At 55.6% G+C, this 24,761-nt stretch overlaps 2 protein-coding genes across 2 annotated transcripts in view; both read right to left on the bottom strand.

Annotated features, from left to right (window-relative positions):
- CSUI_002209 (crooked neck family 1 protein isoform) overlaps positions 1–2,261 on the bottom strand; it is a 12,725-nt gene extending 10,464 nt beyond the window's left edge. Inside the window, exon 1 of the mRNA XM_068062411.1 lies at positions 453–2,261. Coding sequence (XP_067925608.1) covers positions 453–796 — 344 coding nt within the window. The 5' untranslated portion in view covers positions 797–2,261. The remainder of the gene's footprint in view (positions 1–452) is intronic.
- Positions 2,262–2,784: 523 nt separating this feature from the next.
- CSUI_002208 (mif4g domain-containing) lies at positions 2,785–24,761 on the bottom strand. Its single transcript, XM_068062410.1, has 17 exons — positions 17,166–24,761; positions 16,650–16,827; positions 16,383–16,465; positions 15,826–16,144; positions 14,927–15,274; positions 14,667–14,743; positions 13,917–14,153; positions 13,419–13,476; positions 12,884–12,997; positions 12,304–12,449; positions 11,902–12,035; positions 7,101–11,053; positions 6,200–6,579; positions 5,474–5,681; positions 4,957–5,126; positions 4,589–4,842; positions 2,785–4,292 (listed from the first exon to the last, which is right to left on the bottom strand). Exons 1-12 carry the CDS (start codon positions 23,954–23,956, stop codon positions 10,989–10,991), a joined length of 8,550 nt encoding a protein of 2,849 aa, XP_067925607.1. The 5' UTR covers positions 23,957–24,761; the 3' UTR covers positions 2,785–4,292; positions 4,589–4,842; positions 4,957–5,126; positions 5,474–5,681; positions 6,200–6,579; positions 7,101–10,988.

The following is a 24,761-nucleotide window of genomic DNA, read 5'->3' as shown; positions in this document are numbered from 1 at the left end:
TTGTTCCCTATTGCTGAAACGGTGCCCACGTGAAGCACGAGGTATAGAAAGACGTGAGTGCCGCCACAAGGAGAAGTGATATGATATCCTATTTGTGAGTTTTGTAACTCAGTCCTGGTGGACTTCATTTCCGCGGACTGATATCCGGCGTCCAGTCTATCAGTCACTATCTCGGCTGAAGGAGCCTGACGTACACGCACGCTCCAGGTGGTACCCCCTCCCCGTGCCGGGAACTCGTGCCTAAGAACACTGTTTCTCACATCCGCGCAGGTCAGGGCCGACGTCCGAAACAAAGGACAAGCCGAACACGCACGTCCTAGTTCAGGGGTACAAACACGGGTGACAGTCCCACTGGTAGGGAAGACCGAAGGAGCGTCCACGTGCTCACCTGACACGACACACCTTTTGCTTCAGAGCGCGCGCGGGAAGACCCGGGAAGAATGCCCACTTACCGACGAAATTCCTTTTGTGCGGCCTCCCATTCGGCGTATTTGATCCACGTTCCTATGTGATGTCGTTGTCGCCGCAGCGTGTCCTCAAATTCTTTTCTTTTTCTTACTCGGTATTGCTGCAACTCATCTTCGTCAACAACCCTCTGTTGAGGCCGAATTTGGGCAAGATCATCCAATTGACGATCAACAGCTTCTCGGAGAAGTTGCTCAGCTGTGATCTGAACAGGCGCTGGCATTTTGTTCTTCACCTCCATCATGTGACGTCCTTTCCCTAAAGGGTAGTTGCTTCCCGTCGTCTCCGTGGGGCCATGCCGGATGACCCCGGCGGGTATGTTGACAGCCATTGTGGGCAGAAGAGGTGCAAGGCGGAGAAAAAAGACACAGACGGCAAGATATCAACTGCAAACCGCCAAAGACGGTACCATCGAAAGTTGTCCTGTGAGCAGAAATCTCGAAACAAAAACCACCAACACCCGCATGGATACGCGTCGAGCTCGTCGATTCTATGTACACGTGTACAAGTTCAGCTAGAGACAGTAGACGGCAACGGCTAGGCAAGGCACAGAGTCACACCCTACAATGAGGAATGCTTGACCCGTTACCTGGCCCTTTAGAGACAGCACAGTCGAACGCTACGGGACGGAGAAAAAGAAGGTTTCTTTCTTCCGGGAAGCAATGATGGAAAGGAGCGTGCAAACTGGGATCGCAGAAGATTTGTACAAGCAACTCATGTCCCGCAAACCTTCGACGACCGTGGCAAAAAGAAGTGGAGCTGAAACCCCGAACAGATTCTCCTCCCCAGCAGGGCGACACCGTCCTGCTGAGGCATAGTTAGGCCTCGTTGTTTCAAGCAGAAGTGGAACCCTTACAGAAAAGAAGCCACGCTGAGTCGCCATACAGGGAGACCCCCCCGGCCCTACAAAAGAAAGTAAGGGACCTTTCGCAGAGCGTCGTCAGCAAAACACACGACGAGGTAAAGCACTTCAGTCCGGTATAATCCCGGCCATCCGTAAAGGGCAAAACAGGGAACGACAGCTGCTGCTTGGTGACACTTGAGTCGTTTCCCGTAGTACCGCGTTTCAGCCGTACCCATCATATTAGAAAAACAAGCAGAGGTCCGAGCGGCGGCGGGAAGGGACCAAAAGAAAAATGAACGCTTTGAACTTCATGAACCACGCAGTTACTTAAATCACATACGGCAGGAGCAAGCTCAGCTCCGCAGAATCAGTAACCGCCTATTCCAGCGCGATAACCGTTCCTACGCGGCGGCGGAGTCGACAAGGAAGACCGGAATACCAGACAAGCCTTTCTCCTCTGGGGTTTCTTTCCCTCTGCAGTCAAGCGCATGCAAGGAATGTAGCGACAGACACAAGTGCATGCATGGGGGAAAGCACGAGGAAAGTTTAGGGTTTAAAAAAAATCTGAAAGAAGACGGGCGAAATCCCCATCGCAGCGCTGGCTGCACTCTTCCCACCTAGAGCGCCACTTCTACTGAGCCTTGGCTAAAACAGTGAAGTCCTTCCTTGCGGCTCCGAATGAGAAGTCGGGCTCATATGAGTACTGATGACTGCTGTGCATGTTCGTCAACTCGTTGCGGTCACGTTATGCGCAGTGACGCTGAAACCCGCCGGAAGCTGCTTCGCAGAGAACCGCCTAGCTGCGTGGCGGAGAGTATGCAGTTCTGCGGCTACATGTGACTGTTCAGAGTGAGGGACGGACGACCAGGGCCGGACCACTTGGCGCGACAAGATGAAGCGCCTGCACGCCGGATCTGCCACCTGAAGGAGGTTGTCGGCGAAGATGGGGTCGTCTTGCTCGTACAGCCCCGTCCGAGTACCAGCCCGACAGCAGCGTGAAGGACAGCCAAACTTCACACTATGTTTTAACGCTCCGATGCGGCCAAACTCTCCGCATGATGGGGGGCCGAGCAGACTTCCATGGTCCAACCATGTGCGCGCGAATCTTTGCCGAAAAAGAAAAAAAAAAGTGGATGATTTCACTGGGCAGACAGCTTCCCTGGGCAACAGCAAGGTCCCTGTCGTCCGCGTCCGCTTCGTCGACTACAGGTGTGGTCTATCTTCCGAGAAATGGGACTAGTCGCTGTCCATACTAACCACATGACATGCACCAGCGCCGACAGCATACGCTTCTCGCACCTTAGGTACGCACGCGCCTCAGTCAGCTGCCGTCTTCCTGGTAGACAGATGATTAAGGCTTGGGCTTCGCTACAGTACTGCAGACTGATTTTTCACATGTGAACTTCGACTGTGCTCGGCGGCCGAAAGCTGGCTCATGCGTGAGAGCCTCGTGAACTTGGGCATACCCTTATGCGGTTAGCACTGCATGCCCAGGCTACGTGATGGTCCGTCTAAAGAACGTCTTCACGCTCGTACTCTTCCCCCAGGGACGACAAACCCACATGGCCGGGCGAGAACGTGGTCCCGCCTGCGAGCTACCGCTGCATAATCTACAGCTTAAAAATTGGTTAGACTTTGAATAAGGGGTTGAACGAAGCGGAAACTCGCAAAGCTTCTACACCGCGAGCAGCAACTCGCTCTGCAGATCAACACAAAAACTGTCTAGCGAGAGCACACAGAAACACGATGATCCAGATGACGGGCCACAGCCGCACGCGATGCATGTGCAGGCAGGAGCGGGTCGGTCGCCTGCGGACACTGCCAACAAGCGTACTCCCTGACGCACATGAACCAGGAAACTTCCCGGAGTAATCAGTATTCATACCACTACCACCACCAAAACTTCTCGGAGAACGGTACCTCAACCACTGCGTGGGCACGGCACAAGAGGGAAAACACTTCCCTGGGTGACGGCCACTAGTATTCCCAGGAAAAGATGAAGCTCGGCGATCAGACGTGCGGTCGCCTGCAGTCCCTGTTTCAAACTCAGGCACCGGCAAACACACCAGTCTACTCAAAAGGCAACGATCGAAGGGCCTGCTCTTCATCGCACCCGGGCAGCGTGCGGCGCTTCCTGCGTCTTGGAGATGTCCCCTTCCTTTGCACTCTAAATGACTGTCGTTCCATCGACTCTGACCCCCACAACCACCCCCTGTCCCACGTCAACGAAAACCCTTTCTCTGTGTCCTCTGGTTTATTTCAAAAAGGTTTCCTGTCTAGCCCAGCGCCGGGGGGAACCACACCGTCTTTGGCAGCCATGACGGCGATGAGATCAACGAGTCGCGCAGAATACGCGTACTCGTTGTCGTACCACGAAACAAGCTTAACGAAGTTGGGATTGAGCATAATGCCGGCATTTGAATCGAAAACTGTCGAGCATTGTGATCCAACGATATCCTGGGAAACAACTTGCTCCTCTGTGTATCCTATGATACCCCGCATGTACGTTTCGCTGGCTTCTTTCACGGCCTTCTTGATTTCATCGTAGGTAGTACTTTTGTTCAGCCTGCATGTCAAATCGACTACAGAGACATCCAATGTCGGAACGCGAAATGCCATGCCGGTGAGCTTGCCTTTCATATGAGGGAGACACCTCGCCACAGCTTTCGCAGCGCCGGTAGATGAAGGAATAATGTTCCCGCCTGCAGCCCGTCCGCCCCGCCAGTCTTTCTTCGAAGAACCATCAACAACTTTCTGCGTGCCAGTTGCCGCATGCACTGTAGTCATCAAACCTTCCACTAAACCGAAGTTATCATCGATCACCTTCACGAGAGGTGCCAAGCCATTTGTTGTGCACGATGCACAGGAAACAACTTTCATGCTTGATTCGTAGTCCTTCTCCGCATTGACGCCTACAACCAAAGTGGGAGTCGCCTCATCTTTGGCCGGTGCGGATATGATGGCATGCTTCGCGCCACCTGCTCTGAAGAAAAGCCGGGGAACAGGGCAATGAGGAGCTCGACCTGAGTAAGCTGACGTGCTTGTGTATTTAGAACGTACAGAGGCACAAGCGGTAATGCAGACCGGGCAACGCGAGATTGTGTCGCTTTCGTGTAAAAGCAAAACTTAGCATTAGCATTGCTGGTTTACGGTTGGCCGCTTTGCGCTTTTGCGGACAACGCGTCTCAAGAACACTTCTCAAAGGGTTTCATTCCTCTTTCTTAAGGTAAGGGAGTACGCGCACAGCTGCACGCTTTGGTTTCTAGTCAGTTGTCTTACCTGTTCACGTGTTTGATGGCGTCCTCTGTCGTACAGAAGGCGCCGGTAGACTCGCACACGTAGTCGACTCCTTGGTCGGCCCACGGAATTTCATGGGGGTCACGAGTGCTCGAGATGGTGATTTCTTGGCCGTTCGCGATGATGCTGTTGGGTGTGCTCTTAATCTCGCCCGGAAAGCGACCATGCACCGAGTCGTACTTGAGCATGTAAGCAATGTACGCGGGATCCATGCTGCAGTTGATGTGCGACACTGTCTGTCAACGCAGCCAGGAAACCATGACATACGGTGAGGTACATTCACCACCTTCGGACATTTTCGGCCTGCAAGGTAAGTACGCCCACCGCTGCGTGCTTCGCTGTGTACTTACCACATCGGGTCGGCTCATAGCGATGCGGAACACAAGGCGACCGATGCGTCCCATCCCGTTGATACCAATCCGGATCGGTGCTTCGCTCTTTGACGCCGAGCTCAGGAGCCCGTACAGCCCTGTTGGAGACACACGAGGGACTTCGGCTGAAGCGAAGGAGCCTCTCCGTCCTGGGAGACAAGACACAAAGACAGGCAACAGTGCTGGCTTAACCGAATTGTACGGCTCGAAAGACTTGAGAGTATCGCTAGGCGTTCCACGCGGAAAAGGGGTTCACCAACACAGCTCCGCTCGTTTCTCTACGAATATGTGCTTCCCTAGTGACGTCGTCATTCAATGTCTGATATCCGACAACACGACCACTACGGCGACGTAAGCGCGTGCACTTGCATCACGTATCAGGTGCCAGGCCGCCTGGCGACAGTATTTCAGCTTCCTCGGTATCAGTGAACAAATCGGGTCTTGCCGGTCCCCCGTGCTCACTCGCCTACTGCTACCTACTGTACAAAAACAGTACCTCCAGTAGAATGACTACGAATGCTGGCGCTCCGAGAGGCGGGCGCGGGTGAAGGTGTAGCAGCAGACGCAGGGGTGGAGGAAATGAAGCCGAAAGAGGAGACAAGAAGAGCCTCCGTAGTCAAGGCAATGTTCTCCCCAGCCCCCTCGGCAGACGGGGTCACGCACCGCGGGTCGCGGTCAGTTTGCAAGAGCTCGTCAGAGAGAGACTGCAAAAGCCCGAAACACCACAGCAAAACCAGATGATTCAGTATAGGCGCGCAAACACCGCCCGAGTCAAAATAGAAAGCACCGGCTCCTTATGTAGAGCATGGGTTGAACCGCCCTCCGGCCTGCTGCCAGACCAGACTACAATACTAAAGGTAACAAGGGAACAAGGCAAAGCGGGCTACGGCCACACACTTTTTGCAAGGCTGGGAGTGTGCAGGCTACAGAGAAGGACAACACGCTGAATAGGTAACCGCACCTCCAGGCTTCTTGATACCTCTAGTGCGGGTGTTTCCTAGGCTGCTGTAGAAGTGTACAAACAGCAGTGCGCCCTTCAAACCCAAGAGTGCAACTGCCTAAAAGGAGAGAGCAAAGCACTCGCGAGGCAGCTACTAGGGAAAGGGCTCCTGGGTCACACGGTGGGACGACTAGACACGACGGCCCTGCAAAGCTTTAACAGGAGCACCCGACCAGTTTGAATATACCTCTCCAAGCTGTTGTGGCACTACAGCGGCCTTACCTGAACGAGCCCGCAGAGACCCTCAGACGTGGTACGACCATCCTTCGCCATTTGCTCGAGCATTAAAGGCCCGTCCACGCCGAGCTCCTGCAGGAGATCCAGGGCAACAGCCTCAATTTCACCCTCCGTTACAGCCGCCATGGGTGGTAAGCTTGGTTCACGGCTGTCTTCAGCAGGGGAGCCCGAGAAACTCATGTCATCAGGAGCTGCCATGCAGAAGTCGGGTGTGCTGGCAGCCAGAGACAGGTAGGCGTCATCCAGAAGACATCGCTGAAGAATTTGTTGGTCATCTTTCTCATACTGGACCATGCAACGAGGGTGTTGTCGACAGAGGTAGGCGTCGGCGTGAAGAGCAGCACACGGCAGGTCCTCAAAGGGAGCTGACAAAAAACAGCAGACATCGCCGGGACACAGCATTGCGGCAGGCAGGGAGGCTACTCGCCGAAGGCTCACGGGGTCAACAGGGGCAGGGCTTGTGTCAAGGCCTTCTACGCTCACTGAAGATGCATACAAGCAACAATGGCCACCGCCTGCGGTGGAGAAAAACTTCAGTCATCGTGCCACCGGAGCTCACGTCAGCTGCCTTTTCACTTTGCGTTGCCAGCAACCAGCGGCCTCTGTGAACATCAGGTATCACCTAGACCACATCCGGCCAGGAACTACCAGGAGGCTTTGTTTTGATGTCGCGGGATAGCCTACGGAACAGCGGGTCTTTTCTGCTCCGCCACAGCATTCCTAACATAAATACTTCACGAGGACGACGTGGCCGTTCCGGACTACCGGCAAATGCCGCACCTGTCCGGGACTAAACTTCCATACACTGCACATAGGTGAATTTGCCGCATGCCGACTCCGAGGCTACACTCTAACACCTAGGGAACTGAGCAGTGCCGCCACTCACCATAGTTGTTGTGGAAATACACCTTTAACACGCGGTCAGTGTTCGGATCACTGATCCTAAAGTGCTTAGGTGCCAGAACGGCATGCGGCACTTTGCCGCGTGCTTCGCCTGCATCAACAACAACTTTCTCATTCACGGCCTGTCTCAGCTGTTGGGCAGCTATAGCTTGAGAGAGTGCGTTTTCATTGTCCTCGGCCGCCTCCTGGCTTAGCACCTGGGCAGCGGCAGCCAGCTGCTCATACTCGGCTGCTGCCTCATTCGCTGCCTTTTCTGCCGCCGCGGCAAGATTTTCTTGTTTCGCCTTTTTGGCCTTTTCCCACGCGAGGCTCGCTTCGTCATATCGGATTGCTGCCTCTTGGGCGGCAGTAATGTACTGCTGGACAGATAGGTGCTTCTCCTCAGCAGTTCGGTCCGCTTCGTCAGCTGCTTCGTCTAGCGCCGCAAGCTCTTCTAGCGCCTCCGGTACCGAAGTAACTTCTCGGGGAAGAAACGGGGCCTCCCGTGCCTGCGAATCGCTACTTTTTCCCGCTTCGGGAGTTGTCGCCGAAGTAGTCAAACTCGCCGGGTCTGTATTTGAAACAGCATGGGCGTACGCGGCAAGTTCTTGAGCTTCCGAGGCGGCAACGGCCGCGGCACTGGCAAGTTCCTGCGCTGTAACATTGTCGCCTTTTGCTGCGGCTTCCCTAGCAGCCTTCGCGAACTGTTCAGCCTCTTCCGCTGCTCGCGCGACACTCTCTGCCGCCAAAGTCTGTTCCTGAAGCAGAAGTTCTTCAGCTTCGCGCAAGTCCGCGCACGTGTTTTGGCGGTCTGAAGTCGCTTTCTGAGGGCAAGACGGATGGACCCGCGAAGACGAAGACGTGTCGTCTGACGGCGATTCCGCCGTCCCCAGACGGACAGCGTCTGTTGGAGTTACAATCCCGAAACGAGGAAGCTGCTGCAAACAAAAGACTGAGAAAAGAAGGGATAATACCAGAACCGACCATGGCCGATTAGCCGGCGACACGCGAAGGGGAGCAAGTGGAGACATCGAGGACAGAGGATCAGTACGGAAAGCCCAAGGCGACCGGCGTTCTGTGGGGTAGAGGCAAGAGAGCCACAAGGAAGATTCCTGCCGAAGATTCAGTAATGGAACTGATGAACGAATTAAATTTCAGAAACAAGAAGGAGAATATGTTTTGTTTGGGCGCAGGCATGCTGTGTGTACTGAGGAATGGGGGGAGGGGAGGCTGTGTGCGTTGGCCACCGCCGTGGTGTGTACGAACTGTGTGACCTGGTCAGCGCCGTACGCTAGTATTCGGCAAGACCGCTACTACAGCGGCGGGGTTCGCACTAACGAACTCAGAATCAACAAAGATACTAATATCCTGAGCACAGGCTGAGGACTATCCCCAAAAGCGCGGTGACGTTCTGTCGACCCCCCAGCTGGAGACAAGGAGTGTACCATCGCACACAGCAGTCGGCCTCCACTCACGATAAACAAGACAGGCGTCTGCTTTGGGGCAGCCCTCTTTCGCGGCTGGTTTGCCGGAGAGTGTGGTTACAGGGAGCGTTACAGTCATTTCACCCGAAACGGAACTGCCTGCTTGCCAGCGGTCCCAGTTGCTCGCATCGTGATAACATCCGCCTTCGCTGCAAGCCGTTGGATCCAGTAGGCTAACAGACTGTGGTCCGGAGGCACTGCAGTCACCTCGTACGGACCGTTTCTCAAGCAAACCGCCCTCCTCGGAGGACACTAGGTGGCTGTTGAAAAGACGCGAGAAGAACGCATGTCACACAGACCGGCGGGAGTAATAGCTCAGACTGCTTGAATGGGGTAACAGGGGATAACTACGTCTCCGTACGAAAGCGCCCGTCTTCCTCAGCAAGGCACCTGGCATAGCCACGACGCAGAGGAAGCCTCACGGTTCGGACAGACCCAGCCCGAAACTCTGTTTTCTTCCGTTGCGGGGGTCCGAAATTCGTGGGTGTAGTGTTTCCATCTGCTTCAATGACGCCCCCCCGCAGAGCGTGCTGGACGTCCCGAGATTTGAACAGCCTACTGCCGCAGTCCGGAAAACAGTCCTCCCGACAGTCGCTCTGGGGGACGTGGGCGTATGCTTGCGCGTACCAGAGTGTGTCCACACTGAGGCGTCGTACTGGGCTAACCAAAGTCCGTCCTCATTATGCCTGTCACTCTACCGCCGAAGGTGCCTGATGCAGGCGTCTGCAACGCCTAACCCGTTACAGTGTATCTGGCAGCTTCGCACGTTCCGCGTCAGCGGCTAAAGGTTGCGTCCAGCAATGAGAAAACGTACCAAAAGATGAGCCATTTCAATTACATCTCAAATGTCCTGCTCACCCGAACTCATCCTTCGAGGAGATCCGACACTGCTCGGACGAGCTACAAGAATTCGTATAGTTTCCGGAGAACGGGAACGCACTCTTTGCAGGGCGTAATGCTGGTTCGCCAGCGTCCGAGAATCCCACCAAAGCTCGACACAATGGGCACCCATGAACAGGTTGTTCCCGACCCCCCCTCGGCGAATCTCGAGAACAAAACACGACGAAGCCTGGCAGCTTCGTAAACTACTACCGACGGCTGTGGTTACCCAGACAAATACACTGAAGGAAGCGTAACTACAGCTGCCCTCTCTGGAACCGCTGAAGAGTGTGAAAACGAAGGAAAAAGTTCGGGTCTGGTCTGATGCTATCTGTGGTCACGATGAGAGATTTCCGTGTATACGCACACCCTCCAAAAAACAGGTAGAGTGTACCCATGGCATGCAGTCTTATGCTGCCTATACACCCTTCGAAGCAGGGAACACCCCGGATGCAGGTGAAACTACTGTAAGGACCTGCATCTGTGCAGGGGTTGCGGCAGTACTGCAGATTGATGTGCAAATACAAGTGTCTTTGCTGTCACACCCGCCTTCGCCACGGGACGAGTGCTGTCAGGACATCCGCTGAACGGATAAGGCGTACGATATTTGTTTCGTTCCCGTACGCCGTACACGCAGACGAACGGGAACTGGTATAGAAGCTCTCCTACAGGGTCCGTACGTTTTGCGAACAGAACAAAGTTTTTCCAACCTTTTCTTACCAACAAAAGCCCTCCCGCAAAAATACAGACCCTACGAGTTCTCTGAACACGAAATGAGAACGTCCTCGGACACGGAGCAAGTGCTTAGCGCCGTGAGAACGGAGACGAAATGAATTTCGTGACAGCGCAACCCCCACCACATACTGCTGACAAGCAGGACGGGCACAGAAGAGAACTCCAGCCACGAATCTGTCCGTCTGCTGTCTATCCCCCCTCCTCTTCGCCCCCAAGATGCCTACTCCAGTTGCACATGAGTGGGATCAAGGCCACAAGTGGCATGCGCTAGCTTCCCAAAACAGTGACCACGCTGCTACAATTACCCAGCGGAAGCGCGGTGCGACACACCAACCCACTTGCCAAGTAACCACACGCTCTGCCATCTGCATGCGCGAGGGTTTTGGGGGAACGGCTCCGTTTTATCGAAGTCGATCAAGAGAATGAACCCAGCGAAAGCGCTTGCAGTGCGGACGGGATTCGACGCACGGCAAACTTTTCCGCGTACACCATCAACCTCTCTAACGTGACGTATGATTATGCTATTGAAGGAAGTCGCACACCGCGTACCCCAAACTTCCGGTAAGGGCAGTCCTGCAAAATACTACAATACTCTCCCGAAACGGTGTAACTGTCCCCACAGTCTTGAAAAAGTTAAACACGTTGCTCGCATTGACTTTGCGTTCGACAAAGAGAGCCCGGCTCTACTCAAAAGGCTCCATCTCGGATACCACCAGACTCGACGCTTGTGACACACAGCGAGACAAAACCGCAGCTTCGATTCTCTGGGGTTTTCGGGCTACTGCCGCAACCGGTCAGAGCTTCCCCTTGAGGTCGTCGAGTGTGCTTGTGCTCAAGACCTCCCGCTTGGTATCCACGGCTGAACAAGAAACCAGAGAGAAGGCATACGCCGGGAGACATCAACTGTGAGCGAAGCTTCACCGCCCCTCGGCACTCCGTACTTATATACTTATATATATATATATATATATGTACGCCAACACAAATGGAGTGCCAGTCCGAGCGACAAACCGTCCGCTTCTATGAAACGGAGATCTGATACTCCCAACTGCGCAACAACAGCCTTGGCAACTCTGAAGAAGTGGAACACGCAGTCCTGCAACTTAACACCTCCCCACAGAATACGCCGCGTACAAGAACACGCACGGGGAATAGTCAGAACGCTAGCCGCTTTGAGCCTTCACTACCTTTTTTGGGCGATGCAGCAGGCCCTGCTGTAAGGAGTATTCCACATCGTGAGCCGTCACTGAGAGCTCGTGTCTGAGGGCTTCACCCGCCACCTACACAAACGATGAGGTCAGAGTTGTACACCTTGGACGCTCCCGTGCACTGAAACGCTGTTCTATACACAATTTTCTGGGACCGCTACGCACACAACATGGGTGCTGGCCTGAGCACAGGCGAGTGCCGTCGGAATGTGAAAACCGGTCCTGTCAAGAGTCGGGCCGGTTGTGCGCGGAACAGCGATATGTGGAAATGCTATGAACCTGGCTGCATCAAACTTCAGCTTCGTGTTGCAACGCCTGCTCTGAAGCAGGCGTCTCTTCGGACCCGGAGGCAACCAAAAGGGAGAGAACATTTTGTTCAGCCACTGGTTCACCGTCAACTACCTTGTTTCGACTTCGTACCGACTGTGTTATTGTAGCACTAGATCTATGAGATTCGGACAACCACATGGCACGCGACGGCTTATAGTGCAAGAATTACTTTCAATGGTTTGAAGAAGCTCCTTCATGAATTCGGTTAATCGGGGAACGTCGATCTTCATGTCCGAGTAGGGACTGTCTTCCAGAGTTTCCTGCTCTCCATCTTCGCCTGTACTTGACATGAATTGCTTCAAGCTGTAGAAAAAAAAAAAAAACATGCGGAATGTGATTCACCTCCGGAAGAGCAAGTGCCCTTCCGCCGATTCTTCGGTACCAGGACAACTGTCTCCGACAATACCACATGTCACAACGCAATCGAACCGGGTCCCACACGTCCCGCTCCTTCAACAGCACCGGCAAGCAATACTGCAGGCTCCAGCATCATCGAGCGCTGACTCCACGAGAAAAGAAAGACTCAATGGAAGGCCACTGGCCAGCCTCGACAGTGCCTCTTGCGCCCTACCATGCTTTCAACGACTCCGCCTGAAGAATACCGGCAATGCATGACTGCACAAACAGCCGGAAAACAAGCGCCCGCTGGCGGTTAACGTGCTCCTTGTCCGCCACGAGTTCTTCGATTGCATGTCTCAGCCACTCATCGAAAACTTTCTGCTCACAACAAAAAAGGAATGCGCACAACAGATCGATTTGCATCCCGAACTCCTAGTTGCTGACGCTGTGAGAATACCCCGCTAACACAGAACACGAGCAGCAAGCGTCATCGAACCACCAACGAAAGACACCGTAGTACTCCTCACCACCTGGCAGTAGCTGTAACTGTCCCCTGGCCGATCGGTCAATAAACGGATTGATCCCTTCCTTCAAAACACGTCACCGCAATGAGCTTTTCCCCGGAATCGGCAATCCGCACAAACGTTCCGAGAGATACTCCGTCACGCAGGCAACATCCCTAGGAAGAGACACCCTGACAATCCACCGCGGAAAGTACTGTAGTCCAAACCTCCCCACCTTCCGCGGGTGGGAAGACACTGCATTCGTCCGTACCGGTGAAACAACATGGAATGTTCCCGACTCATACTCACCACGTGCACAGCCGGAGAGAGATTCAACTCTTTCAGCATCTGAAGCGCCATGTCAAGATCAAGAGACTGAACCAAGTCCTTTAGCTCGGACAGTGCCGCCTTCACTTGCGCCTCCTAACACAAGAAGCACACTCTAAGAGGTCCACAAGAATCCACAATCCCTGATTGGACCAGGACATCCGCCGCAGACTAGCGGTGCTCGGCGCCAGCAGCTGAGAAAACAAGAGCACTTTGGACACCCCTTAACGGTTTCGCGGCGTCCTCGGCAACAGTCCAATTTTGCAAGGTCAGTGAACCTCTCAACTATCACCGGGACACTGAGAAAGAGCGGAGAGGTCGCTCGGCTGTTGAGCTGGAAGAGTACAGAAGCTGCGAAGTTAACCGCTGGAGATCGCAAACTCCTTGCGCGTACAGGACTTCAGTTGTGCTCTACGGATACGGACTGACTCCCGCGTAACCCGGTAAGCCGTGACCGGATGAGCCAGCTGCGCTCGGTTCACGCAACTCAACGGCCCTTCTTCCATCAAACCCTTACCTCTGAAAGCTGGTTCTGGCCTCTCGGGGCGCCTCCAGGTGCGTCAGTCTCCGGGGCCCTGTCACAGCACGCACGAAGACCACATCTTTTATAAATTCTTATTGACGATAAGCAACTCAGAGTCGTCTTCTCTGAGGTCCCCAGCTGGACCACAGTTACACTCGTGTGATTACTTCCACCGGTACGCGAAAAATAGTCTTTACACTCCACATTCCTCCTGATCCTCTGACCCCTCCATAATAAAGAGAGCGTTTCTATTTCCGCCCGTGAACCCTTGGTACGCCGACTACGTCACGACAGCTTTTGCAGGCACCCCCTATCCAGGTGCCACGAGTGTCTTCACGAGGAACACTACGCAGTGGAATGCATACCGCCACGTGAAGCCCGACACGCAGGACATCAACTAAACCTCTCTCCACCGCATCCCATACGGACTGTTCCCCGTTGCTTGGAAGAGGACATGCCCCAAAAAAATAAACAAACATCTCCCGTCCTTACTTCTTTGTGGTCTCCACCGCGCGCCCCGGCGGAGGCACCGGAGGCGCCAGCGCGCCCCCAGTCGTTGCGCTTGGTACAGTCGACGCCTGCGAACCCACGGGCGAAGCAGGAGTGCCCGCAGATCCAGAGCCTGCCTTCCTCGAACTCAAGCTTGAGCCCCAGTTTTCGCGGCGGAGGTTATCATCTCGTCGTGGCTCCCGCTCCTTTTCTCTTTCAGAACGGATACGACCCATTGCACTGAACAAAAATATGCCAGACAACACACATCAGCTGAGCCCGCCCCCACCCACAGCATGTCCCATACGCATGCTGCACTGCTACCACGAAGATGAGTCGCAGCTTCTAGAACACACACACGGAGAGTTATATTTGCAGCGTTTGCGAGTTCTTGAAGATTCAATGAAACAAGCAGCTGACAGCACTCCAGGCAGTGGACCTACCAAGCCAACCCGCGGCGCCACTTACCGTGGCAACGTAAAACGCAGGGTTTAAATACTCGGTGTGCGGGGAGGCATGCACGCCGGGATACGAACGCCGCTTTCTCTGATCTAATTTTCCGTGAGGTCATACCATCGAGGCTACAGTGGATACACCAGTGTCCAATGAGATATTCGCGCAACACTAAGAGATCTGTGAGAAGTTGCAGAGACAACGGTGAAGGAACGAAAAACCGGGACGTAACAGTTGTGCATCGCCGCCCGGCCCCGCAACAACCGAGCCTCGCAAACATCGCAACCACAATCATCTCACCTGAAAGCGCTTAACGGTTTTGCGTTTTCTCCCGATCCCCGTGACACAGCGCTCACTGGGGTTGAACCCATTGGCTTCTGCGAACACGCCACCACACACCGGTAGACTTAAAATAGAAAAAAAAACCTCCTTTTCCGAACTGAGGAAACTGGCACTAGTTGATACACATTCGAGCGTCCATACGCAAAATAACCCCCTAACAAGCAATAGACGCCTGCGCACTGCCAACCCACGTGCATGTGTACAACAGGACAGCTTACCGCTTTCGCTGCACCAATTCCTCTTCTCGTTGACGGAGCCATCTCCCAACCGTTATCATCAGCCATTCCTCGACCATCGAATCCTGATCTCCCCTTCAAGCCTCCAAGGCCTCCTCGTCCGTCACTCATGCCGTACTGCTGCTGCAACTGCTCGAGTTGCGCCTGCTGATGGAGTTCCGAAAGCCGGGTTGGGCCTTCCTTATTGGCAGCAAACTTCTTCCTCCATTTCTCGGCGCGGTTGTCCAGCACGTCTTTCAGAAGGCAACGCACGCGGAACGGAAGGGACTCATCCTTCTGGAGTTTCTGGACAGTGTTGATTCGCTCACAGAATTCTTCATAAAATTTCCACTGAAAATGTAGCACACACACGAGAACACGACCCTGGTCATAACGTCAGGTCAACCCGAGTGCACCCGCACGGAAACCCTCCGTAGCGTGTGGTGTCCGCGCACGAAGCCACGTCCCATGACGCTTTCCTAAACGGTTGAATTAACCCGGTCTCTCTCTAGGAACTAACCCCATCCGCGCACGTCGGCGAGCGAGAGCGCGAATGGGACCATAACAACGCAGAAAACCACCACGCACCGACGCTGGGGATGGAAGCTCGGGTGCTGGTACTGTTCAGCAGGGCATGCGACAGTGAAAACGTTTGGCAGTCCCAAGAACACCCCTAGCACTGACGTGGAAAGCATCCCAAATACGCTTGCTCCGGCACGGCATCAATAATATACCACTATCTGAGATAGGATGCATCCAGTCAAAACAGGTGGGCCTCTCTAAAAGCAACGCAGCGCTTGCTTACTGAGAACTGCAACGCCACTCTGGCACACGAAGCCATCAGGCAAAGCATTAGCACACACATCACGAACAATCTGAAGTCCAGCTGGTTCGAACAATACCTTCGGATTCTCGAAAAATGGGCCAACCGTATGCAAGAACGCACACAGCGCCTCCATATGAGGAACGCCCTGGTCCTCCCCATTCGAGATTTCGATGCACTCCAGTCGCTTCTGGAGAAGACGGTCGATGCACTCAAGCAAGATGCGGTGAGAAATCATTTTGCTCTTCAGCAATTCCCCGACAAAAATCATGTTCCCCTTCATTCGTGCTTTGTATTGCTGGGCAAATTCAAATGCTTCCTCCTCCCCCAATCCTTCTGGTACGCGCATGGGCTCCAAGTTCGCTACGAATGAGTCCTCGCACTGATTGATTAAAATGCTGAAAAGAAACAAATGCACAAGCACTGCATCATCTCCCAAGTCAACTTCCGGTCACTGTGTTTTTCAAAGAGACATCACGAAGTTGACTTGACAAGTGTGTGCACTGTCCGTGGAGGGACTGCTTCTGTGCGAGAGTGGACATCAATTAGAGCGTTGTTTAACAAACAGGACATCTCCTCCGAGAAGGCTTTGGGCACTATCGTCCTGATACCACCCAACTACCAGTCAGGCCTTACCGTCGGAAGTAACTTCCCTTCGCGTCGTCTGCCAACACCTGCTTCAAATCGTCCTTCAGTTTTGAGCAAAGTTGCACGTACATCTGCAAACACGCATCAAAACAAGAACTCTGAAAGGAACTTGTCCATTCTCTGCATGCGGAGAAAAGTCAAAAACGCGAGGAATACCGAAAAACCCGAAACCCGGAGCAACCCCTGCTTCCACGCCTGCTTGGAGCAGGCAACCGTTATTCTGTTGTACTGACCGGGACTGAACAGGTGACACACCTGAATGAAGTGATGCTGCGAAACAGCCTTTTCGAAGACCATCTTCATCAACGCGTTAACTTCCTCTTTCTCCTTGATGCCTGCCCCAAGAATCTGTGTATACAGTTTATCGAACTTCTCCAGTGTCAGCTTGTTCAAATAGCCTTTGAGCCGACGCAACAGTTGCTGCTGCTCGTCCCTGAAAAATGCAACGAGTGAACACAAGCACGCCACCGACAACTAGGGGTGTCCCGACACTAGGACAAGTCAGAAACCCGCATTCCCTGTGGTCTCTCGCGGGGACGTCATACACGGGGCCTCAACAGATGGCTCGTATCGCACCAGCGCTGAGGCGGAATCGTGCACTGATCTGATAGTTTCGCAGCTGACGGCTGAGTCGAGGCAATAGACTACCTTTGACTCCGTGTCCTTCCAGGCATTATGTGACTGGGCTTCGTGAATCTCCCACACCAGGCATATTCAAACCACGAACTCCAGACGGAAACCGCAAGCTGTCAGCAAGAAACTGACACTTACTTCTTCTGCTCCGCCTGTTTTTTCACCCAGGAGTCTTCCGAAGCCTTGAGTATAGCATGTGACGGTGGAGGGGGCAGACTCTGCTGCAGCCGCCTAAACTCGCCCGCGTCAGGTCTTTCCTGATTGAAAAACCCACCCATCCCACTCATCATGGCGCTCATGCCGCTGCGACCGCTGTCCTCTCCTCTGCGCCACCCTGCGCCTGCCCCGCCAGCTCCGCCTTGCGCCCTTCCAGACCCCCCACTGCTATCTAGAGAGGATCGCCACCCGTCATCGTTCCTCCCACTGGACCCTCCACCACCCCTTTTGCCTTCGCCTTTCCTGTGCAGCATGAGCAAACCATCTCCTCCACCTCTGCCCATAACGCCGTCCCCTCCTGAATTCAACACTCCGCGGCCGCCAGACCTGTTGCTCTTCCAGGAGTCTTCACCAGAATGCGACTGCCACTCGCTCTGCTGCTGCGCATGCATTGCTCCAAGAGTCATTGCCGAGATCGAAATCAAAGCTGGGACCGCCGCGGCCTGGGGGCTTAGCCGATACGCCACCAAGAAACGCTTCGAGTACAAGCTACTGGCAAAGGCGGTGTCCGGACTGTTGCCTGCAGCACCCGCTTTGCCGTCTCTTGCTGCTGCACCCGAAGAGGCAGCACGTTTCTTATCGGCAGCGCCCACACCGGACGTGTTCGACGGGGCGTGGGCTCTGGGGCTCGTTCCACCCATAGATGCCGAAGGTGGCGGAGGAGGCGGAGGGGGAGGAGGTGGAGGTGGTGAAGCGTTGGCTGCTGGTTGTCTATCCTTCACTCTCGGAGACGACACCTGAGGCTTTACCTGGTGCTCCTTGAGCATGTCCTTATGAGTCGCATTGTCCCCGGACCGCGACTGATCCGCATGGGGTGGCGCCCGCACCGGCGTCTCTGGATAGGGAACATCAGTGCCCAGTCGTGGAGAAGACACACTTGCACGCCGCGTAGACGGCGCTGGCGTTTGGTTTCTTGCGTTTGGCAGCGCCGGCGACCTCTCCTCCTGCGATCTGGGCGAGACAGGAGAGAGTCCCTGGGCTTTTTCCTGGCCACTCTGTTCACCTCTTCTTGGGGAAGTCGCGTGGCTCATCCTTGGAGAAGTCGCGTGGCTCATCCTTGGAGAAGTCGCGTGGCTCATCCTTGGAGAAGTCGCACGGCTCATCCTTGGAGAAGTCGCACGCCTCATCCTTGGAGAAGTCGCACGCCTCATCCTTGGAGACGTCGCATGCCTCATCCTTGGAGACGTCGCATGCCTCATCCTTGGAGACGTCGCGCGGCTCATCCTTGGAGAAGTCGCGTGGCTCATCCTTGGAGAAGTCGCGTGGCTCATCCTTGGAGAGGTCGCATGCCCCATACTCGGAGATGTCGCATGTCTCATCCTTGGGGACGATGGAGCGTCGAAACCGCCGGTCTTTGGAGACTGCGGTGGAACTACTGCTTCCCCTCCTCGTTGGGAATGCTGCGCAGTAGTGAGCAACAAAGAAGCATCCGCTTCCCCACCGGACACCGCGGGAATCTGAGGTCGCTCCTCATCAGCCGGTGGGCGTACTGCAAGAACCACTGGCAGCACGGGAGTGGATTTCGCACCAGCCGTCTTGTCCACCACTGCAGGGGAAGGAGCTGCAGACAATGCAGCCGACAAACCCCCTGCTGGACGAGCCTCTCTGGAGGAGACGCAGGCGACCAATGTCACAGGGCCTAAAGGCTTCTGCAAACTGAGAGAGCTTGTACCCGCTGCCCCCAGCGCGGCTGAAATCGAGCCCGATGGCGGAGCTTCTGGGGCCGCAGCGGAACACAACGTCGAGGAGAATCCAAGGGGGGCGGATGAGGGCGCGGAGTAACTTCCGCCCCCCCCAACTGAACAAGAGGAAACTGGAACAGCCGCCACAGCTGCTCCCGTCGAAGAAACAGCTGCAACCGTTGCGGAAGTATTTTTCGTGCAGGATGTGTAGTCGCCAGTCGTCGCCGTCGTCATCGGCGTAGGTGTCGTGCTGCTAAGCGTCTCATCGAGCTCCTCTTCCTGTTGCTTCAGCTGCTGTTGCTTCGCCCGTTTTCTCTCCTCCGCTTTGAGCTGGTCTTTACGACCTTGGGGAAGCGCAAACTTCTGCTCTTGGCCGGGCAAAAGAGGAGCTTCTTTTTCTTCCTCTTGCTCCACTACGACCTTCTTCAGCTTAGGTCTATTCCTAGGCCAAAGCACCCGGGCCTCCTCTTCCTGGGGCTTTCCTGCATCAGGTGCAGTTCCAGTAGGGTTCCCTGGTAGGAGCTTCTCCCCACGCATCGACCCTTCTCCGGGAAGGTGATTCGCTCCATTTGAGGCTGCACGCGCTGCCCATGCACTCCCTGGACCTGCTGCGCGCTGGCCGGTGCCAGCACTGTCCTCGGGGAGAGGAGCGGTCGTCGGGCTACCGTCAGCACCGCGGCCTGCTCCCTGACCCACAGCAGAAGCGCCCCACTTTCTAGGCTGTGCTTGACCTGCAGAGTTCCCCTGAGTCCCTACTACTGCAGCATAACGACTTGGAGCTGGGATGGCGGAAGTAACAGCGACCTGGTCCTCCGTTTTTTCCTTATCACCGACAGTGCCAGAGGCCGAGGAAGCGGAGGACCCTCCACCCGCACTACAACTGCGCTTGCCATTGTCTCTAGCTGAAGCTGCGACTTGCGCGTACGCCCCCTGAGAAGAAGCGGCTTCGTTGATCTGGACCGACTGCTGTTCCGCAGAAGGAGCGCCGCGGCCGCCCCGGTGGTTTGCAAGGTTATGCTGAGCCCCCCGATGTGACCCCCTCTTGAAATCCTCGCTTCCCCGTGTCCGAGAACCTTGTGTGTCTTCATCCGCCCGCGGGTCCCGATCTGAACGACGGTGGAAGCCACCCCCTCTGCCATCAGCACCACCATGATGACCACCACGACCAGTGCTCTCACCTTTGCCTCCCCTGTCCCCCCGATGGAATTTCTCGTCTCCGAACTTTCCCCTTCCTTCTTTCCTTTCCCCTCTGGCATTGTCCGTCAGACTGTCTCCGGTCGACGGCGGAGGCTTTGGCGTTTCGACCACAGGTGCCGGCTTCTCCTTCACTCGGCGCGCTCTTTCTGCCCATGTCATCGGTCCCGGCGACGAAGCACTGACTCCGCCGGGACTTCCTTCCTGCTGAGAAATATTTGCAACGGCTGAACTCTGCTGAAGCGAGTTTACAGTCCCGGAATTATTTAAATCTTCGGTCCCACCTGCGGCTGTTGGCGGCGCCGCTATCTCCGATTTCCGTCCCGGCGTCTCTCTCACCTGGCCGGTCTTCCTGCCCGACGACCCCCCGTCATCCCCACTGCCCGCAGTGCGAACAGCTCCCTTCCCTCCGTCAACATCGGCTCCGACGTTTTCCTGCGCTTGGTGATGACTCGCAGAGAGCACGTCTGCGACGCCAGACGACGCTGCCGGCTCCACCGCAACTGTTTCGTTATTAATCAGTACAGCTCCTTCCTGTCCCCCAGACAGTGTAGCAGCAGTCCCCGCACTACGACAGCCAACCACCGAAAGAGGGCTGCTTGGCCGACTCGCACCCCACCATCCCTTTGCCCCGGCAGGGCCGGTCCCTGTCTGTTCCTGCGGAGGATGCGAGGCCGGTTGGTCACGGCGTTTGGAATGCGCAGACGACCCAGCTCGTGGACTCTGTGGCAGTTTCGCACCTATAATTTCCGACCCAACCTTCGTCCCAACGTTGTTCGAAGTCGGAAGAGCAGCCTTTGGCCGTGCACCAGCGACAGACGACGCCCCGTTACCCTTTGCTGTACTGGGTGCGGATGAGAGTGATCCTTTTGATGCAGCATTAGGCGTCGTTACTGTCGACGCGCTCGGGGTCACCTGAGTGGAAGCGGGGCGCTTGCTGCCACTGCTAACGCTTGCTGGGGGCTTCGCCGCATTGTGCTTCATCCGCTCTGCCCAGCTCCTGGGTCCGTGAGACGCCGTAGTCGAGGGAGCGTCAGCACCGCCTGCGGTGGGCCCCTCAGCGCTCGCTGGTCTTACCTCGCCTCCCCCTCGGTCAAGTTGCTGCCGCTTCTCTGGTTTAGCGGAGGGCGTTGTCGTGCCGCTATCCTGATTAACTGGCTTCACACCGACATTGCTCCCCGACCCCCCACCGCTGTCCGGTGTGGAGACGCATTGGCGAAAAACTGGTACCCCGTCGGGACACACTGAGCCATCCCATCGGCCTTCCTTAGGTGTGGCACTTCCGGCTGCATTTGCAACTGGGCTGCTCGGAACCACGATTTGCTTACCACCCGCAGACGAGGTAACACTGCTGTCTGTCCCCTCCCTCGCGTGACAGCTATCAAGAGTCGTGTCCTTGTGGACAGACGCACTTTTAGCTACTTTCTGACTCCACAACGGTGCGCCCGATGCTGCAGTCTCCCCCGCCGGCCCAGCCCCTCCATTCCTAGTTTCTACTTCAGCACAGCGCGGAACCGGCACATCACTTTTGTCTTCCTTGCACATGCTCGCAACAGAAGAACCATTAACCGGCACTCGCTCCGCACGATTGAAATCTGATCTGTCAGCGGCCAGAGGCGACCCCTCAGAACTCGGCCCTATTCCGGACACGCTGCCAGGCATGGTGACCGCGCAGTCAACTTTCCCCCCAGCCGAAGTTTCGTCCGATACACTTGTCAGATTCGCACTCACGGAAGAACTTCCGGACCTGCTGACGTAATCACCTTGAGGAGTTGAGATTTCACCATGAGTCCGACCATTCGCAGGCAAGGGAGGCCCACGGGGCCCACCTCCGGCACCTCGCTTGGAGAAGTTGCTGCCCTCGTTGTGGGATCTGGGACTCGCGGCACCACTGCCAGGTGTCTGTACATGTCTAGCTGTGGTACTGGACTCCGGCTTGCCTTGAAGTAGTTTATCTCTGAACGAAGTGCCACCTATGGGACCGCCAGAAGCAGAAGATCCACCCACTCCCACATTCGAAGGTGGGGGTGGTGGAGGAGCCTGCTGGGGCAATTTCTTTTCATCTAGTGAGCCGCCTGATGCAGTGCTTGACAAACCAGATATCTGCCCATGGGAATGGAGGTGCTGCGAGGTGTTGGCCATTACAGGTGGTGCGCCTCCTGATACACCGGGATGACTCAGAGGGGCCGCTTGATGCGCCCCTCCCACCGCAGACCAACCGCCTCCTGCCCCACGATCCACACTGCCTCGATGATGTCCGCCTAGGCGATTGCCCGACATCCCCGCGGCAACGCCCCCTCGGCCTCCACCCCGTCCACCCGCCAAACCACCTCTATAAACAGGGTCACCAGAACCTCTGCCGCCCCGACCCACTCGGCCTCTACCTCTAGACGCAACGATGTACGAAGGCGCTGGACCAATGTCACCTGGGACGACCCCTGCGGCCCCGAGAGTGCCCGGATGCCCACGCGAATGAGGCTGCGCTGCGTACGGCTGGTACACATATGTACCCGTACCAGAGGGATCCAACTGGGGCGCGAGTACATCACCTACAGGTGTAGCCACACCGGACAAGGGATCGACTATCGTGGCCGCTGGCTGTGCATACAACGCTCCATTCACCGCACCAGGAAATTGAGAGGCAACGGGGTGAGGCATTGCTCCAAAATGCATGGCGGCCACAGGTACGAAGGGCTGGGGAGGGACGGCAGCTAAATGCGCCGCGCCTCTGCCAACCGGCGGAACGTAAGAAGGGGGAAGGGAGCCAGGAGCGGTAGAAGTCCCTGTGGCATTGCATCGAATTGCGACCGGACCCGTAGGAGGGGCATCCGCTGGAGGGCACGGAGCAGTTGCTCCGGGAGCTCCTCGCGCGAGAGGAACAACCGAAGCAGCGCCGACTACAGTCCCTGATGGGGACGCTGAAGCGGACGGGAAAACAAACGGCCGACCGGGTACAAATTCCTGGGCATTTCGATTGAACTGGTGGGTCGAGTTAGACGACGTGGAACAGAATGAAGAAGGGGATGCCGCAGAAGAGCCATTATTGTTCGGGGAGCTTGGCTGGGAGGCCGACGCTGCTCCCGGATGATGCATAACACCTCCACTAAGGCCCGGGACGGGCAAAGCAGGCTGGACAACCACAGGCTTGCCGAACGGAGCCGATCCTCCAGTCGATGAGGGGCGAAACTCTACTGCATCTGCGCGCAACTGCGAGCGTGCAGCAGGCACCGACGCCGAATTACTAGCAAACGACGGAGCCGCGCCACTATTCAAGTTGTTGGCTGCCGGCTCTGGAGGGGGTGGAGCTGAGGTTACACCAGTGGGGGCGGGGACAGGCGACATCGTGCTAATGGAAGATGAGACTCCGCTAGGAGAAGAGTGAGCGCAGGAAGACGAGTCGCGCTCAAGACAGCCGTTGCTTGTTTTTTCTCCTTGCGAACGCGGAGTACGGCGAAACGACTGCGCTCCGCGCGCACCCACCGGCTGGGCGGGTGAAAACAGACCAGGCGCGGAACTGGAAGGCTCTCCTACTTGTGCACCATCGGAGTTCTGCTGGAATACACATTCAGAGCACGTGCAACCGCTGTCCGCGACGTGAGCGTTACGGACTGTGCCAACAGGCTGAAACGGCTCTGTGTCCCCCACGCCTCGGATGGCCGGTGTTCTTGAGAAAGAAGCCGTTGGAGAGGCCACAGTGGTGGCGAAGGAGTCAGACTCAGACAGAATCCGATGAAGAGCTTCGTCGCTTGTTGGTTGCTGGATGCAGACGCCTGACTTCTCGCTGAAATCAGTGTTGGTTTCTAGGCTACCGAACTCTGTGTCCGCTGCGGCGGACATGATGCTGCAACTCTCAGTATACGGCCGCGCCGCAAGTAGAGATCATCATACTGTCCACAGAGTGCGACAGAAGTGACACAGCAGACCAGCATCAGACGACGCAGAAAAAATCCGAGGCAATAGTGGGACCCACGGAACCAGCCCACTTCAATCGAGCCGGCATCCCTCCCCGAATCAATACGGCATGGCGTCCACGGAAAGTTCGGTATGTGACCGGCAGGCGATCAGCAAGGAATGTGGCATACAAATATATACAAAACACGGCAAATGAGAAATGACAAAGACAACCGGGATCAGGAAAAAAAAACAGGGTGGAGTGCGCTCCGGATATCTCTACGGAACGACCAAACAAGAAACAAAAAACGCTGCTGCAGGAAAACGTCAGTTCACCATGCCAACCACAGATACGCAGCTGCACGCGCAGAAGAAATGGAGGAAGAGAACTTCTCTTACGACAGCCCGTTTGTGAGGTTCCACTTCGTGACATCGGAGTCACAACGCGACGAGCGAACAATGACGCGGGAGGAAGAGAGAGTCCCCGTGAATCTCAACGCAAGGTACGTCGGAAAAAAGAGCGGAACAGGAAATTAGAAATGCCCACGTCTGAGAAAAAAACGTTCCCCGAACCAACGACGAGAGGGACGAGCTTTTGACTGACCGACCACGCAGAACTGTACTGCCGGTAGCCAGCGAAGAGGAGCGCCCAAAAAAACGAGAGGACGTGAGAGAAGAAGGACAAGAAAGTAAAAGGGCGCACAGTGCAATTTTCCAGACCAGGTCAAATGCAGTTAAGGAAGATCACCGC

Source organism: Cystoisospora suis, assembly GCF_002600585.1.
Source record: "Cystoisospora suis strain Wien I chromosome Unknown contig_926, whole genome shotgun sequence".
Taxonomy (NCBI): Eukaryota; Apicomplexa; class Conoidasida; order Eucoccidiorida; family Sarcocystidae; genus Cystoisospora; species Cystoisospora suis.
Note: the sequence above shows the minus strand (reverse complement) of the source record. Positions and strands in the feature narration are given on the sequence as shown.